Source organism: Littorina saxatilis, linkage group LG1, assembly GCF_037325665.1.
Source record: "Littorina saxatilis isolate snail1 linkage group LG1, US_GU_Lsax_2.0, whole genome shotgun sequence".
Taxonomy (NCBI): Eukaryota; Metazoa; Mollusca; class Gastropoda; order Littorinimorpha; family Littorinidae; genus Littorina; species Littorina saxatilis.
Genome location: NC_090245.1, coordinates 92,391,771 through 92,411,021, shown reverse-complemented (window position 1 = coordinate 92,411,021; position 19,251 = coordinate 92,391,771). Strand labels below are relative to the sequence as shown.

The following is a 19,251-nucleotide window of genomic DNA, read 5'->3' as shown; positions in this document are numbered from 1 at the left end:
CTTACATTACTGTTCATGATTTTGAAACATTAGCCATCTCTCTGTTTCGGATTACTGTACACTCATACTGGACAGTTTCTGTATAGACACCCTTATTTTCGCTAGGCAAGGAACTGAATCTCTACTTTGCAAAGTCTAAAGGATTACACAATTGCAGTTCCTATTTTTCAAGAACCCCCAAAATATGTATACGCACAGCGAGACCAGGCACTGCTGCTAATTCTAATTAGTTTTGCAAATTCCTTTTTAAGTCTTCCTGCTTGTTTTGTTCTTGTTCTCATTGTTCTTCTCGTTCTTGTTCTTGTTCATTAGTATAAGTATTTATGGCCAGCCCATGTTCATGCGGCAGTGTGCTTCCTCTTTTGGGGGATAGGTTTGTGTGTGTGTGTGTGTGGGGGGGGGGTGTGTTAAGAAGGGGTCAACCAGAGCAAAGTTAATGTCAAACAGAATTGCGGTAAGGTGACTCATGACTGCTTAATTGTTTCGGGGTTTGGCAGCAAAGTGCCAAACACAGCACAAAACACGAGACTTGGGACGAGAACGAGCGAGACCTTTGGACAAAAAAATACAACATGCGTTTAGCCTTTTCACACCATCGCTGCTGTTGTTTCCTCCCTGAGCCCAATTTAAGTGCCTGGGATACTTCAAGTTGGGTGAAGTTTTGGTTTGGTCTCGACGTTTTTGCGGCCATAAATGACCTCCCGAGGTTAAAGAGCAATAAAAGGCCGAGAATCAGTCGACGTCTTCGTCCTACGTTTGAAGTTGCGTTTGTACTAAATTGTAAGGATTGTCAAGGCGTTATCTTAGTGTAATAATTATATGTAATGGGATGATTGCTGAAATGATTATTAAAATGATATTATCCTCTGCACATGTGTAAAAGAATACATTGCTAGAAGCGATGCCGCCATATACCAACCGAGTCTTCGGTGAAGCAGTGCATCCATAATTTCGGCTGAAACATCTCATTCTTCTCTTAAAAGATGTGTGATAAAAAACAAATCCCCCCTCCCCCCAAAATGAGAACAAACCATATATTTAACACTGAATACATACGTTTAAAACATCTATCCTAAAAAACATGTAATAAGGTTTTAAGATTGAATTACACTGACTCAGAATGAATGAACAGTAGATCATATTTTATTACATTAAAAACTATCTGAATGGAACAGCGCATAATTAACATATATCTCCCATCTGATCTCCAGGTAAGCTCATTTAGTCATTACTTTTGGGAAGACATAATTTGATTGCAATATCACTTCAACGTTTTCCTCCCTCCATATCCTAGCCCCTTTTTTCTCCCTCTTTTTTTTTAAACTTTTTTCTTCTTTTTTTTCTTACAGTTTTGCTCTACATGCCCAACCGTCAAAAGTGAAGAAAAGGACTGACGTCAGAAGGTACGCAGCACCCTCCTCTTCAAACAAGGCCAGCCCTACACACGAGCGCGTTCCACACAAACACACAGATTACCCCAAGACAAAACACACATCCCTGCGACACACAGTCATCTCAAGAAAATTACACCCGAGTGCCTTGATGTTCGCTACTGATTTCGCGATAGGCGGCATTATAGGGTCACCCAATCATCCGGGTGGATTCCTACCCGGTTACAGAGTCTGGCGGGTGTCTTACATGAGCACGCAGAATTGATTCTCTCAGTGGAACTAAGAACTTTCAGGCCTTGAGGAGATGACACCGTAGACTATAAACATTAGGCGTGAATTGAAAGTGTTTAGATAATACTTCAGACTTACCTTGGTCAAAGTATAACGTATACGATAAGGCCTGTGTCTCTAAGACAGGAGTATGATTTAACTCCCCCTGTTATTTTCGGAGAGTCAGACTTGCAAACTTCACTTACAGTCTCACTCGCCAAGAAGATATATTTCGATTTTTCGATACGAGGAGCACGAAGACCAAACTTTCTTCAGTTGAGGTAAGTGGAAATGCTTGCATTTTGTACAAAATACAGTAATTTTGCATTAAAAAAACATGATGTCCTGGTTGTTTCTTTTTATATTTAGTCAAGTTTTGACTAAATATTTTAACATCGAGGGGGAATCGAAACGAGGGTCGTGGTGTATGTGTGTGCGTGTGTGCGTGTGTGCGTGCGTGCGTGCGTGTAGAGCGATTCAGACCAAACTACTGGACCGATCTTTATGAAATTTGACATGAGAGTTCCTGGGTATGATATCCCCGAACGTTTTTTTTCATTTTTTTGATAAATGTCTTTGATGACGTCATATCCGGCTTTTCGTGAAAGTTGAGGCGGCACTGTCACGCCCTCATTTTTCAACCAAATTGGTTGAAATTTTGGTCAAGTAATCTTCGACAAAGCCCGGACTTCGGTATTGCATTTCAGCTTGGTGGCTTAAAAATTAATTAATGACTTTGGTCATTAAAAATCTGAAAATTGTAAAAAAAAATAAAAATTTATAAAACGATCCAAATTTACCTTCATCTTATTCTCCATCATTTTCTGATTCCAAAAACATATAAATATGTTATATTTGGATTAAAAACAAGCTCTGAAAATTAAATATATAAAAATTATTATCAAAATTAAATTGTCCAAATCAATTTAAAAACACTTTCATCTTATTCCTTGTCGGTTCCTGATTCCAAAAACATATAGATATGATATGTTTGGATTAAAAACACGCTCAGAAAGTTAAAACAAAGAGAGGTACAGAAAAGCGTGCTATCCTTCTTAGCGCAACTACTACCCCGCTCTTCTTGTCAATTTCACTGCCTTTGACATGAGCGGTGGACTGACGATGCTACGAGTATACGGTCTTGCTGAAAAATGGCATTGCGTTCAGTTTCATTCTGTGAGTTCGACAGCTACTTGACTAAATATTGTATTTTCGCCTTTCGCGACTTGTTTATATCTAACGATGATGATATGTGTTCAAAGGCAATTGGTGTTTACCTTTAATAGATCATTGCCTTTCTTTATATTTATCCAAAAGACAAAACATTTAAATTGTACCAAATGGGGTAATATGATAATGCAACGTTAGTATGCGTACATCTCGATCGTTCTCATAAATATATATGACGTTTATCTAAAATAAATGTATCGATGACTTCAAAGATCAATATATATTTCTCATATGTATCTTTCTTTCTTTATTTGGTGTTTAACGTCGTTTTCAACCACGAAGGTTATATCGCGATTGGGGAAGGGGGAAAATGGGATACAGCCACTTGTCAATTGTTTCTTGTTCACAAAAGCACTAATCAAAAATTTGCTCCAGGGGCTTGCAACGTAGTACAATATAATTATTACCTTACTGGGAGAATGCAAGTTTCCAGTACAAAGGACTTAACATTTCTTACATACTGCTTGACTAAAATCTTTACAAACATTGACTATATTCTATACAAGAAACACTTAACAAGGGTAAAAGGAGAAACAGAATCCGTTAGTCGCCTCTTACGACATGCTGGGGAGCATCGGGTAAATTCTTTCTCGTCCCAACCAATATGGGACTCTCCCTAACCCGCGGGGGGTTCTCATATGTATGACGTTTATCTAAAATAAAATTATCGATGACTTCAAAGATCAATATATATTTCTCATATATATGACGTTTATTTAAACCGGCACGGTTGGCCTAGTGGGAAGGCGTCCGCCCCGTGATCGGGAGGTCGTGGGTTCGAACCCCGGCCGGGTCATACCTAAGACTTTAAAATTGGCAATCTAGTGGCTGCTCCGCCTGGCGTCTGGCGTCTGGCATTATGGGGTTAGTGCTAGGACTGGTTGGTCCGGTGTCAGAATAATGTGGCTGGGTGAGACATGAAGCCTGTGCTGCGACTTCTGTCTTGTGTGTGGCGCACGTTATATGTCAAAGCAGCACCGCCCTGATATGGCTCTTCGTGGTCGGCTGGGCGTTAAGCAAACAAACAAACAAACAAACATTTATTAAAATAAAATTATCGATAACTTCAAAGATCAATATATATTTCTCATATATGTATGACGTTTATCTAAAATAAAATTATCGATGACTTCAAAGATCAATATATATTTCTCATATATATGACGTTTGTCTAAAATAAAATTATCGATGACTTCAAAGATCAATATATATTTCTCATATATATGACGTTTGTCTAAAATAAAATTATCGATGACCTCAAAGATCAATACAACACGGACGATTGAGAGAAAAAACGAAAAACTTTCGTTTGACAATTCTGTTCAGATAGGTGTACGATTTCAAATTTCTCTGAGCTTTCAATATCCTCCACGAAAAGAAGAAGTTAGATTACCCTTTTGCTTCTTCGCATTGACCGATAAACTAAGTTTATGCACTGAACGATAGTCTAAGTTAATGCGCTGAACGATAATCTAAGTTAATGCACTAAACGCACTGAACGATAATCTAAGTTACATCATTTACTGCTTCTCGTCGCTGTCTTTCCCTTCGTATTATTTTATTATATTTCTTTATTATCTAGTTTACTTGATCACATAAAAACACCACCCAAGCTTTCACTGTCTACCAAATGTATCAGCTATGTTCAAAGGTGCATGACCTGTATGTCTTAAAAGTGGAACCAAGTGAACAGAAAACAAACAAAAAGAGGGCATAACAGTAACCAGATTACTACTTTCTTTATTAATATTTCGGCAGCGACACACTGCCCGAAGTTCTTCAGGATTGTATGATTACTACTCTGTATGCTAGAGAAATGTTTTCCACTTTACAGAACCTACACAACCCCAGAACGTTACCAACAATGCCTCGTCACCCTCAAACAACAATGTGGACTCGAACCTTCCTTGCAGTCACCACCACCATCACCATCGTCTCCATCTTTGTCCCTCCCACACTCTCCGCACCAAGTTTCACCTTCGGCAATCCCTTCTCCGTCACCGCCTCCTCCTCCCCCTCCACAAACACCCTGCTACTGCAGCTTCGAGCAGAGCTGGACAGAGAACGGCTGCTTCACGTGTCTCAGAGCTCTGTCGCGCAGCAGAAAATGTCTACACTGACAACAGAGGTGGCTGGTTTAGCCACACAGGTCAGCGGCATTCAGCGAGCTTTGCAAGCCTTAGCAAGCGCAAATGGCGGAAGGGGAGGAAACTCCGGAACCGGAAACGGTACGTAAATCAGAAATGCGTATTTCAAACATTTCAACTTTATTGCTAAGTGATTCTCGTATTAATTATATAAGGAATTCTTTTGGGGGAAAAAAGAAGATACTTTCAAATGCCAGTATTGTGCCACGCATGAGGTAAACACTTAGCTAATGGATATGCTGCAAGCATTGATCTTCGTGGTCTTCCATCATCATTGTCATTGCCCACAAGAACTGCATTTAACACACGTATTATGCTCACGCCCATCCATAATCTTCAATTCAAAAAAAAATGTTTAAACCAACTCTACACACTTTTCTCCAGGAAACAGCAACAAGAGTCCAGGCAACACCCTCAACACCAATGCCTACACCTGTCCCTCGGGCTGCAAGGTGGCCAGTGACCTTTACCGCGTCAACACGGAACTACAGGACACGCGGGTGATGATTCTGGACGCCCAGAAGAACCTGCAGGATCACATGATCAACATGACGGCGGACGCCGAGCAACGAGCCAAGCAGCAGGCCTTGACGATCACCAAGATCAGCAACGTGCTCACCAGGCACGACCTGCAGCTCGACACCGTCATGCAGAAAACCCTGGACCTGGAGAACCTCCTTAAGGCCAATCGCTTTAGTCTTAGTACTCCTGCTGCTGCCACTTCTTCTATGGCCTCCACTACCTCCTCCACATCAACTCCGACCACGACTTCCACTTCAACTTCAGTCCCAACAACAACAACGACGTCTACTTCCACAACATCGAATTCAGCATCTACGGCAACTTTTTCAGCCTCTCCATCGCCGAGTTCTTCATCGTCTTCTACTGCCATAGCTCAGCTGACCGCCATGCTGGCAAAACTTGATCAGCAGGTGAGTTCGCTGAGAGCGGAGCAGGTTAAGACCAACAACGCACAGAACTCAAAGATTCTTCAACTAGAACAAGTTGTCAAGGGATTGCAAAACTTCAATTCTAACTTGTCCACCTCCGTGAATTCTTTGCGGCAAGGAGTAAACTCCAACTCACAGCAGTTGACAGCCACAAAGAACGGATTTGCTCAGCTCAGTAACAACACGACCAGCCAAGCATCGAATGCCAACGCTAGCCTCTCCGCCATGCAAAGCACGGTGCAGCGTCTACAGCAGAGAGACAATGCACGTACAGCCACCATGCGGAATCTGGCCAATCAGCAGTCAAAGCTGGCATCACGTGCTGTCGGAAACGCCAATAGAATGTCGACTCTCGAAAACAGTCTGAACCAACTGGACAAGCGCATGTCCATCATGTCCAACGTCATCCAAAAGGAGGCCAAAGACCTTGGTTCTGTCAATCAGACTCTGTCCAGTTTTATGTCACATCAAGCGGTGCCTGTTGTCTCCTCCTCAACGGTTGCAATGGTATCAACATCCGGTGCGTCAGGAACAACTACAAACTCCGCAACATCAAGTCCTAACCCCGTAACGAACATGCCAACTCCAGCAGTGACCATCTCAACAACACAAGGCACATCTACTGCAGCGTCTCTGCCACCAACAATACCCCCATCCACCACAACGACCTCCACAGCTACTTCAACATCACAGTCCCAACCATCATCAGCACAACCGCCACCATCGACGACGACAGCTTTGCATGCACCAACACAATCTTCCCAGACACCATCGTTGGCAATAACCAGTACCTCCACATCTCTCCCGACAGTGGGAACAGCGTCCACTGTAGTCAGCACTAGTAACCCTGTCTCCACTCAAGCGCCGACATCAGCACATGTTTCCACGTCTACCGCTTCCATGCAAAAACTAACCACTGCCACAACGACAAATCCCACAACCAAGACGCCGTCACTATCGACAAAACCGACGATTCCGCAGTCAACTTCGACAACAACCTTTCCCTCGCCATCGTCCACAGCAACATCGCAGACAAAGGGCAACATTTTAGTTCCAACTCCAAAACCCCCAACACAGCAGACCTCTCCCGGGCTTCAGACGAGTACCCCAACAAGTAAAAAACCCATCATAATTGTTCCGACGACACATCCAAACGTGACACCCAAATCAGGCTTTCCAACACCTAGCATCGTCCCACCCTCTCCCGGGCTTCAGACGAGCACCGCCACAACCAAGAAGCCAATCATAGTTGTTCCGACGACACATCCAAACGTGACACCCAACCCTGGCTTTCCAACACCTAGCATCGTTCCACCCTCTCCCGGGCTTCAGACCAGCACCGCAACAACCAAGAAACCCATCGTAGCCGTTCCAACGACACATCCAAACGTGACTCCCAAATCAGGCTTCCCAACACCTAGCATCGTCCCACCCTCTCCCGGGTTTCAGACCAGCACCGCAACAACCAAGAAGCCCATCGTAGCCGTTCCAACGACACATCCAAACGTGACTCCCAAATCAGGCTTCCCAACACCTAGCATCGTCCCACCCTCTCCCGGGTTTCAGACCAGCACCGCAACAACCAAGAGGCCCATCGTAGCCGTTCCAACGACACATCCAAACGTGACACCCAACCCTGGCTTTCCAACACCTAGCATCGTCCCACCCTCTCCCGGGCTTCAGACGAGCACCGCAACAAGTAAGAAACCCATCGTAGCCATTCCAACGACACATCCGAATGTTACGCCCAAACCTAGTTTTCCAACACCGGCTATTATCGTTCCACCCTCTCCCGGGCTTCAACAGAGCACAACAACATCCAAGAACCCTATCGTAGCTGTTCCGACCACACGCCCAAATGTTACACCCAAATCAGGTTTCGCAACTCCTGCGATAATCGTCCCACCTTCTCCCGGGCTTCAACAGAGCACAGCGACATCCAAGAAACCTGTCGTTGTAATACCAACACAGAAACCCAAAGTGACGTCTCCTCCTGGGTTCCCGACTCCACCGGCCGTTTTCATCACAACTACTTCTTTGCCGGCCAGCACAACATCTACACAATCTCCGATCGTTGCTATACCCACGCAGAAACCACGAGTAACGCTTAACCCCGGTTTTCCGACACCACCTAATATGTTTCCACACACCCCGAGTATGCCAGGACAGGTTTCAACCAAGAAAACACCAATCATTGGGGTTCCCACACCAAAACCAAGTGGAACACCTTCTACCGGTTTTCCGACACCACCTAATATGTTTCCACACACCCCGAGTATGCCAGGACAGGTTTCAACCAAGAAAACACCAATCATTCCCACACCAAAACCAAGTGGAACACCTTCTACCGGTTTTCCGACACCACCTAATATGTTTCCACACACCCCGAGTATGCCAGGACAGGTTTCAACCAAGAAAACACCAATCATTGGGGTTCCCACACCAAAATCAATTGGACCACTTTCTAACGGTTTCCCTACGCCGCAAAGCATAATCCCACATTCCCCGGGTCTGCAAGGACAGGTTTCAACCAAGAAAACGCCAGTCATTGGGATTCCTACACCAAAACCAAGTGGAACATCTTTTACCGGTTTCCCTACGCCGCAAAGTATAATCCCACATTCCCCGGGTCTGCAAGGGCAGGTTTCAACCAAGAAAACGCCAGTCATCTTGGTCCCCACACCCAAACCGAGTGGAACACCTGTCGGGTTTCCGACGCCTGGTGTACCCACGCCATAACTAAAGTCGTTTCAGCCTGGATTTGCAAGTACTAAAACTCCAGTGGTAGCAGAACCTACACCAAAACCAATTGGAAAGCCAACTGCTGGTTTTACTACGCCATGTGTTCAAACACCTAAAGTGCAGGTGATTAAAACTGGGTCTTCGACTGTCAAGACACAAATACCAACGTCTCTGCCCAGTACAAGTCTTTCAAAATTTCATGTTCCCACTCCAAGGGTGAAAGTCATCAAGAATGTTTTTTTCCACTGCAAAAAGCCCAATCGTCGCAGTGCCTACGCCTAAGCCCAGTGCAAGTGTTGCAATATTTGGTGTTCCAACTCCAAGATCTTAAACAATCAACACTGGAACTTCCACAACAAAACCCCCAGCTGTAGTGGTTCCTACGCCAAGACCCGGTGGAACACCTTGCACTAGTGTTCCAACGTTAGGTATTCCTACTGCCTGGGCGAAAACAATTCACGGTTAAGTGTATCATCCATGATTGCTGTCCCGACGCAAAAGTAAGATTGACTTTTCTCTCAGATTCGAAGGCAGATCATGGATCGATGCTGGATCATAGTTGTAACATTTATTACTTATTTGTTAACTGTACAAGCACACAGACACCGACACACACACAGACACACACAGTCACACACACACACGCACACACACACACACACACACACACACACACACACACACACACACACACACCATGCCTGTCATGCATTAGTATACGAATGTTCCCTGAAAGATGATTCAGAGCCTGTATTATGCCACGAGTTCTTTCGTTGTGTCTTTTCCCCTACAACGTTGTACAGGGTGACCCCCAAAAAAGAGTACCCAAACAAAATTGAATAACTTTGTCAATTTTAACTTTTTTTTCTTTCTTTTTGAGGTGAGTCAAGCTAATCCACTGCATGGTTGGATGAAATAAAAGCTGTTCTCACAATGAACTATACTAATGATCAACGGACGTTTTGCATAGAGACCTATTTTCGCACAAAATCATACAGAGATGTGCAAGTACAGTTCCAGAGACACTTCGGTCAGCGCGATTTCTATCTTTGGGGGTTCCTGAAAGACAACATCTACAGGAACAACCCACAGACAATCACAGAACTCAAGAGAGCCATCACAACAACCATTCGCGGAATCTCGCAACAGGAGTGTGTGCGGGTGATTGATAACTTTGCGCGGCGAGTTCAAGTTTGCCTGCAGCGGCGTTTGGAGCATGTTCTGTAGAATGAGCATAACTTTCCTGAAAGACAAGCTAGAACGCTAAAATTTTCTGTGCAAATCATGCAGAGGCTACTTGTGTATGTAAATAAATGTTATGAAGATTGCTTTATTTTTGTTCAATTTATGACGTTTTGTTTGGGTACTCTTTTTTTTGGGTCACCCTGTATATATAGGCTACAAACAAGGAGCGCGAAAACAACAGCTGTCACAGCGGTGAGCCATTACAAGCTGAACAAAGTTGAACTTCTGCATTAATCTTTCTGGAAAAGACAAGATGGTGGCGACGAAAATTAGGATCTATAGCTTTGTCTTTTGGAGTCACTAAACTTATTTCAAATCGCCCAAAATGTTGCTGTCGAGCTTTTTCGTTGTGGTGCCTAAAACTTCCTAAGATTGCCTACACTTTTGCGGCCCTTTTAACCAATAGACGATGTTCGAAAATAACTTTGTCGGGTTTGTATCGGTTATGAAAGAGTGAATACCCTTGCTTTTACTTGGAAAAAGTAATGCACACGTGCTCTTTGTTCATAGCTTTCCGACACACCCCTCGCTCGTGAATTGTTTGTCTTAGTAAAAGCAAGGGTATTCACTCTTTCACAAGGGGTCCTGATTTGGCCTATATGGTCCGCTGGACCCAAAAAGCAACAACTAACTAACTAACTAACTCTTTCACTACCCTTACAAACCCGACAGAGTTCTTTTTGTAATTCGTCTGTTTGTTGAAGAAAACAAACCATCGAAACATCCTTGAGCTACCTAGCTTCTATGAGCACTGCGATCGAGTCATTTTCGTGACTTTACCCAACGCAGTGCACAGGGGCTTGTACCAAAGGGCGTGGCCACATGGGCTTGTCTCAAAGGGCGTGGCCCCTGTGATGCATTGTCCGAAAGAAAATAACATGTAGCCTACATCTCTCGTAATGTGCACGTCGCGTTCCACTGATGTGATACTTTAATTGTTCTACTTCGAGTTTGCGTTGTCTTTTTAACAATGAATGCAAATATGTCTGTTCAAATTACAAACGAGAATTCACCTTTTGAATTGTAATAAATTAATATGGATCTCTCAGAAGAGAACTTACTGGTATTTCGTTACTCACTGTATGAGCGCGAGAGTAACTAGTGTGTGTGCGTGCATGTATGTGTGTGTGCGTGTGTATGTGTGTGTGTGTGTGTGTGTGTGCGCGTGCATGCTTGCTTGCGCCAAAACAGGTACATATACACATTACTTTTTTCCTGACATATATATGTACCTGTAGTTCAACAGCCTTCCACTCTTTCTCTCCCCCCCCCCCCCCCCCCCATCCATTTATCAAAAGCCATACTTACCGACCCCATCCTCATCACTGAAGTAACTTCCCCAACACGCAGAAGGCAAGGTGAAAAGCATAATTCAGAATACGCGCGATAAACACCACGGGTACCCGGTTACCAAGGCTTGTCTCCACCCTCCCTACCCGACGTTAATAGGGTAGAAGATACCCTTGTTTGAGGATGGGTTGGCAATATTGCCTCCTTCAAGACCAGTTATGTTTACCCATCGTAATTCTTGTAAGATAGATTTGTACAGGCTTGGCCAATTCTAATGACGACTTTGAAAAACTGGCCGGCACAAGGACCAACTTTTAATGTGTGTGTGGGTTTTTTTTAACCTTTCCTGTGAATCTTTAAACATGCTCTTGAATTCACATCTTGTCTCGTAGTAGCAGATGTAAACACTGAGATTTAACCATATCATTGATGTTGTGCAAGTAAACTACAACATTAATTTTGGAGCACATGCAGACTGCAGACAACGCCCTAAACGGTGTTTACATGTGAAACTGTCTCATTTACCTGACGCTAAAAGATTAAGAGAATCCAAAGTTGTTGCAACAGATGTGTGTCTGATAGCATGGCTTGAGTCCTATCTCATTGGCAGGACTCAGACTGTGCTTGTCGATGGCCAGATGTCTGCTCCAGCCCCACTTTCTTTCGGCGTTCCTCAATGTTCAGTACTCGGTCCCATCCTTTTCATCATGTACACTAAGCCCCTCTCCACACCCAGCTGTATAAGCCCAGTCCCCCTGCAGAGACACATTCCGCCATCCAGACATGCATCACTGATGTTAAATCTTGGATGGTCGATAACAAACTTAAGCTGAATGATGATAAGACTGAAGTCTTACTGTGCAAAAAGAAGAACACTACATTTCCCTCTCCCTAACCTGTTTGTGTTCAAATAGGCAACACCGACATTCTTTTCTCACCATCAGCTAGAAACCTTGGATTCACCCTTTCATCTGACATGACCCTTAACAAACATATATCTTTAGTCTGTAGAGCAGCTTATTTTGAGCTTCGTAAGATCAGCACCATTCGCCACACACTCTCCTCTCAAACAACTAACACTCTTGTCTGTGCCTTTGTTCTTTCTAAACTTGACTACTGCAACTCTCTTCTCTCTGGCTGTCCTCTGTACCTCCTACATAAACTACAAAAAGTCCAAAACTCGGCAGCACGCCTCATTCTGAAAGCACGAAAACGAGATCACGCAACACCACTTCTTCACACACTGCACTGGTTACCTATTCAAGCCCGCATTGACAAGAAACTGTCCACCCTCTGCTTTAACTTCTTTTCTGGCTCGTCTCCTGCTTACTTCTCTGAACTCCTCACCGTCTATTCTCCAGCAAGACAACTACGTGCCTCTTCTGACTGTCGCATCCTCACCATTCCACACACCAAATCCAAAACATACGGACAATGCACTTTTACTTTCTGCGCACCCACACAATTGAATTCTCTCCCCTTTCACATCCGCCACTCTCAGTCACCCCAAGCATTCAAACGAGCACTTAAAACGCACCTCTTCAAGAAATACAACCCCTGATTTTGTTTTCTCAGTCCATCAGTAGGCTACATGTAGTGTATTTGTTGTTTTAGTGATAATGTGATAATGTATATAAACATCTAGGGCTGTTTTCAGTATTGTAGATAACATGTTCTGTTTGATTAAGGGTATTCAGCTGGTATTTCCTTGTTTTCACTACCTATTTTATTCATGTTTTTATTACTTAGTTAGTGGAAGAATCTTTTGTATGTATGTTTGATGGTGTATGCTTTTAATTAAGCGTTGTTGACTATGAATGTAGATGTAAATGCTTGTATAACTGTGTTTTAATTTTAAATGTGTCAAGCGCAAAGAGCATAATTGTAAAGTTATGATGTTGCGCTATATAAATGCTCATTTATTATTATTATTATTATTATTATTATAATAAACGTGTGGGGTTGTTGGCCCCTGATACGCTATTCTCTTAGACATTTTTGTCTTTTTGTTGTTTTGATTTTTTTTTTACAAAAAGGAAATACTTCAGGAAGAAAAGAAATAATCAGAAGGAAAATGAAAAAGGTTACTGCATTAATATGCTAAATAAGTTGGCGACAGGAGGAACTTCAAGCTGCAAAGACAAAAATGGAAAGAAAATCGAAGAAAGATGACACAAAATGTCCTGTCAATCCTTTCTAATGATGAACTTTCCATTCAGACCTAAATAACACAGATTATAGGTAGAGGAGAAATAAGTTGCGTAAGGCGATTTTCCAACATTTAGTCAATCTGATGAACTCACAGAATAAAACTGAACGCACTGCATTTTTTCACCAAGACAAAACAGCTCCGGGGCACAAGGAAAATTGCTGACTTTTCCTGTGCAACACGAAGTGAAACTGACAAGCCAGACTACTAGTATAGCACAATAGCGTACTGCTGTAAGCAGGAAAGCGTGCTTTTCTGTTTTCATTTCAACTTTCTGAATACAACATATTATATCTATATGTTTTTGGAATCAGGAAATGATAAAGAATAAGATTAAATCATTTTTGGATCGATTTCTTAAATCATCATTGCAGTACTAATTAACCTTTTTTCACGATTGACAAAAGGGTCTTTCCTGGCAAAATTGCTTAGGCACAGTTAATAATTGTCTACCTATACCCGTGTGACTTGGAATAATAGGCCGTGAAAGGTAAATATGCGCCAAAATGGCTGCAATCTACTGGCCGTATAAAATTTCATCTCACACGGCATCACTGCAGAGCGCCTAGAACTGTACCCACGGAATATGCGCGATATAAGACTCATTGATTGATTGATTGATTGACATGTTTCAGAAACACCCCTCCCCAGTGACTGGCCTATAATGTCACGTGGGAAAGCTTGACTCCCTTACAGGAAGAGTATTAACTCTTTCACAATCCCATATAAAACCGACAGAGTTATTTCTGAACATCGTCGCGATATAACCTTCGTGGTTGAAAACGACGTTAAACACCAAATAAAGAAAGAAAGCATTTCTGAACATGGTCTATTGACACATCCATTTTGTGACCAATGCTTTATTCGTCCCCACAGAGTTCTTATCCCCGGAACTCCATGACATGATCTCTTGTAAGTATACATACACACACAGAGATCCAGTGAGAAACTGTCAAAACATCCTTTCTTGTGTTTATTTATTGTCAAAAAAGAAAGTACACAAGGAACACCAATGTCCATGACATTGCTTCTTCCACAAATTCAACAGGCTCAAAGGTCCTTGTCTACATTTTTATACCGAAATTGCCATTTGACCATTAAAATGCAGAGTCTATTATTTACAAATATCAACAATACACCTCCTTTCGATTAGGAAAGACGAAGCCAGTGTAGCCGTTTGAAAATTCATTGTAGTATTCCAGCGTAGTACTTATAGTAGGATATCCTTATTTGGAAAATGCCAAGCGCAAAACTCCTCTCAAATCCCGTGCATTTCGTGCGTTTAAAAAAAAGCGTGGACAGCGCTCCAGTGTCAAACTGTTGCTGCATTTGTTTGGGCGTGGCTATAAGCATAGTGACATGAATTTGATTGGTCAGTATTTTTAGGCAAAGCACATGTTCTCAGCAAACAGAAAACAAGAAGAGCAAACGCTCGATCGAGTCACTTTCGCAGTTCTGAATATTATATGAGGCATCAGATGGACAGGAAGAAATTGCTATTCACAACACAATGAGTCACGTTCACATAAAATTTGAGCCCGGTCACTTTTATAGTTTCCGAGAAAAGCCCAACGTTAAGTTGTGTGTTGCCGAACAGAAAAGGCTAGTTATCTCCCTTGTTTTTCTGATAACGTTCGTAAAAGGCTACAGATGTAAATACTTTGATGTAAAGAATAATCCTACAAAGTTTCAATCACATCCGATGAACTTTGTCAAAGATATAAAATGTCTAATTTTTCCTTTGACACTGACCTGTGACCTTGAAAAAGGTCAAAGGTCAACGAAACCATCGTTAAAGTGTAGAGGTCATTGGAGGTCACGACTAAACAAAATATGAGCCCGATCGCTTTGATAGTTTCCGAGAAAAGTCCAACGTTAAGGTGGTGTCTACGGACGGCCGGCCGGACGGCCGGCCGGACAGACTAACACTGACCGATTACATAGAGTCACTTTTTCTCAAGTGACTCAATAAAATATTGGAAGTGTGAGTCACACTAAATGTACCCAAAAATAAAATCTTTTTTTACATATATATTTTTTTTTTATAACTTTTTTCCCCATGGTTCATTCATCATCTGACATAACTTTTTAGCGAAATCTAACCATAAGATTATTGAAAAAAAGCACAAATGTAGACGACCACCTTTAAGGAAGTACTGACATGAAAAGTCATATTTATCAGCCAAGAGTGTACATCAAATTGCCAACTAACATGACACTTGACTTTATCTCATAATTACATTTATTCAACAAGCTCAAAAGGATAAACAAAAGGAAAAAAAAAAAAACCTATTTCTGATACATACACAATCCTAAAATTGTATCTAACATACAGTTTGTTTGCAACATGAAGAAATAGACAAGCAGTCCTTTCATCATTCCCAAACCTTTACCTGATGTAACTCAAGCATATACCCTTTATCTCAAGAGTTTCTCACCTGAGAAAACCTTAACACATACTGTAAAATTGTTCTTTGGGGACAAATTATCAATTCATCTGGTTTGTTGAGAACTTTAGGCGTTTTGGATTTTCTTGTGAAACTCCAGTGTGTCTTTGTCCCCACTTGCTTCTGCCTCTGACAACAATTTCTGCAAACACACAATGAAATATATTACATGAAAGATGCATTGCTCATACAGACAAACAGTCTGACAGAGAGACAGCCACAACAGACAAACACACTCACAAACACACTCACATATGCACCCATGGGCTGGATGCGAACACTTTCAAAACTGCTTTTCATTGCATAAAAATACTTTTGTTTGAAAGTGTAAATCCACATGTACAAAATTCTTGAACATGAAATGTTGATAATACCTATAATCAGATCAAAGTTCACAACACAAGAAGAGAAATATGGGACAAAATGAAGTAAATATTGTATATATTCAGCCATCTACCTGTTCCCATGTCTACCTGGCTGGCTAATTCATTCATCCCATCCCCAGTTTTACCCACCTGAATCAGTTCTTGTTCTGAGTCTTTGCTGGAGTCTTGCAAGAGAAAGATGATGCCCCGTCGTGCAAGGGAAACCTCCACTCCTAAGTTGGAACTCCTGTTGCCCGTCTCCAGCGCATTTGCAAAGTGATGCTTTGCTTTCCTGAAATAAATAAATCAACTCTTACACCACATACTAAAAATGTTCAAAACTGAATCATGTTGTTGTTGTTGTTGTTGTTGTTGTTGTTGTTGTTGTTGTTGTTGTTGTTGTTGTTGTTGTTGTTGTTGTTTTGTCGTTGTTTTGTTAAAAAGAATGAACAAGCTCATTCTTGGCAGCCGGCAATGTATCCACACAACAAGAACCAAATTGCTACTGTGTCACAAAAACAGCAATTGAAGAACAACTTATTCAAGGCATACACAAAAATCGCTCTACAAAGTATTGAGGATACAAACAGAAAAAGAAAGCTCAGTACCTGGGATTGTCAGCCATGTGGGCGAGGGCTTGCAGGACCTGAAGCAGTCTGTAGGGCTGACTGGACAGCTGCTCCGCTGCCTGGGCCGCTTCTTCCAGTTCCGACAGCGCCCCGCTGCCGTCACCACCACCACCCCCATCCTGTTTTACATACAAAATCACACATGGAAACAAGGGTACAGTGGAACCCCCCTTTAAAGACCTCCACAAATGTAAGAAAATGAGGTCTTAAAAAGGGTGGAGTCTTAAAATGGGGGTAAATGTACGAAGGTTATGAACAGAAAATCTAGAAAAATAAGGTCTCAACAGAGGGGAGGGCTTTCTTTCTTTATTTGGTGTTTAACGTCGTTTTCAACCGTTCAAGGTTATATCGCGACGGGGAAAAGGGGGGGGGGGGATGGGATAGAGCCACTTGTTAATTGTTTCTTGTTCACAAAAGCACTAATCAAAAATTTGCTCCAGGGGCTTGCAACGTAGTACAATATATGACCTTACTGGGAGAATGCAAGTTTCCAGTACAAAGTACTTAACATTTCTTACATACTGCTTGACTAAAATCTTTACAAACATTGACTATATTCTATACAAGAAACACTTAACAAGGGTAAAAGGAGAAACAGAATCCGTAGTCGCCTCTTACGACATGCTGGGGAGCATCGGGTAAATTCTTCCCCTTAACCCGCGGGGGGTAGGGAAGGGCTTAAATTGAGGGGTCTCAAAAGGCGGTTCCCCCTGTACTTCTTCTTCAACTGCGTTCAAGGTCTGAAACTCTAACGTACACTCGTGTTTTTTGCACGAGTGGGTTTTTACGTGTATGACAGTTTTTACTCGGCCATTTAGGCTGTCATATGCCGTTTCGTGGGATGCACGTTTGGTACATGTATTTTTGTGTTTTTGTAATCCAACGAACTCTGACATGGATTACAGGATACAAGGGTACATAAAAAGTCTAAAACTAAACCTGTGGTTCCAAATAATACAATAAATCTGAGGACGGATCATAAACACTGATCTGAAACTCACAAAAATGTTTGATTTCAGTTAAAAGTCTGAAGATTCTCATGTGTGAAAACGCAAAGCATTAGCAAAAGGAACTTTCTTGGATTTTGTACTGTTTAAATGGATATTTGAAACAGGTCTGTGTATTCACAGGATTGGAATTCTCTATAGACGATGCAGTTGTTTCACAATTGTCCCAAACTAATGTAAATAGTTTTTCCTGTACAGACAAGGTTTTGACAGAAAGTAACTATTCCCTGATTGACGTACCAAAATCAGTTAATGTCATTCATCACAGGGGAACACACTTATTGTATGAACACCACAAAATAAAATTGCCTTGTTTTCCAATCAAATTTTCTTTGTCATTTCTGATTAAGTTTTTATCACTGTTATAAAGGGTATTAAATTATCAGCACAATTTTATGTGCAGCCACTTACCAACAGTTGCTGTGAAGCTACCCATGTAATGGTGACTAAGCACACAACTTTCACCAAATGCCCACTGGAACAAATCATGTTAAACATTTTTCATTAGTCAAGTCATAGACCATTTATCCTGGACCGCCAACTAGCTCTCTTTCCGCTCTTTCTCTCTATTACGAGGTAGCGGCCTCTCGCATTTAGGAACCTACGCTTACATGGCCTTTCAGAAATCAGGGGGACGTGATATCCGGTGTCGATTGTAAACATGGACGAATTTGCCGAGGTAAGTTCTGAAAATGCTAAAATAAACTCAGCAAAAGTGCATATGGAACATGTTTTTTGATGAGTTTTGTTAAGTTTAGTTTGGATTTTTGGAAAATCCAGTTCATTGTCACCTCCCATTGTCACAAATAACTGGAGCGTGCTTTCTTTTCACTGTCTTCGAATCGCTGGCCTTTCAAACCGGACGCGACGCGCCCCTGAAAGTCGAGAGTCGTAACCTCGAAGGGTCACGTGACGAGTTGGCGGTCCAGGCTATTTGGTCTATGGTCAAGTGTGTGCACAGTAAAAAAATAAATATAAAAAAGGGTATTTCCTTGTGATGTGACACACTAAGCATGTATGTGCTCTCTCCCTCGATTTTTCTGTCTTGTTCTCCCTCTCTTTCTCACTAACACATGCAGAATCTCTCTCTTTCATGTCCCCTACCTCATAATACACTTGCACAAACATCACTACAGAAACCTATATTCCCTTTAAACACACAAACATAAAACTCAGAGCTGAACAAAGTCACAATACCCTCTCTCAATATGCCAAGCTCTAGCGACCTTAAAAGCACAGCAAAGAATGTAGGGCAAATATCTCACGAGAGCTGGAAAGTCTTGATGTTCCAAGCTCTCATGACATTTGAAGCAAAAGGACAGAAAAACA

General features: G+C 42.0%; 2 protein-coding genes across 2 annotated transcripts in view; one reads left to right on the top strand and one right to left on the bottom strand.

Moving 5' to 3' along the window:
• Positions 1-1,089: 1,089 nt before the first annotated feature.
• LOC138945649 (mucin-2-like) lies at positions 1,090-11,031 on the top strand. The gene is made up of 3 exons (XM_070317134.1): positions 1,090-1,942; positions 4,726-5,119; positions 5,423-11,031. Exons 2-3 carry the CDS (start codon positions 4,756-4,758, stop codon positions 8,725-8,727), a joined length of 3,669 nt encoding a protein of 1,222 aa, XP_070173235.1. The 5' UTR covers positions 1,090-1,942; positions 4,726-4,755; the 3' UTR covers positions 8,728-11,031.
• A 3,398-nt stretch (positions 11,032-14,429) lies between these two features.
• LOC138945628 (superkiller complex protein 3-like) overlaps positions 14,430-19,251 on the bottom strand; it is an 81,776-nt gene continuing 76,954 nt past the window's right edge. Inside the window, exons 40-43 of the mRNA XM_070317100.1 lie at positions 18,334-18,397; positions 16,895-17,034; positions 16,437-16,578; positions 14,430-16,063 (exon numbers count right to left, since the gene is read on the bottom strand). Of these exons, the coding sequence (XP_070173201.1) occupies positions 15,989-16,063; positions 16,437-16,578; positions 16,895-17,034; positions 18,334-18,397 (421 nt within the window). The 3' untranslated portion in view covers positions 14,430-15,988. The remainder of the gene's footprint in view (positions 16,064-16,436; positions 16,579-16,894; positions 17,035-18,333; positions 18,398-19,251) is intronic.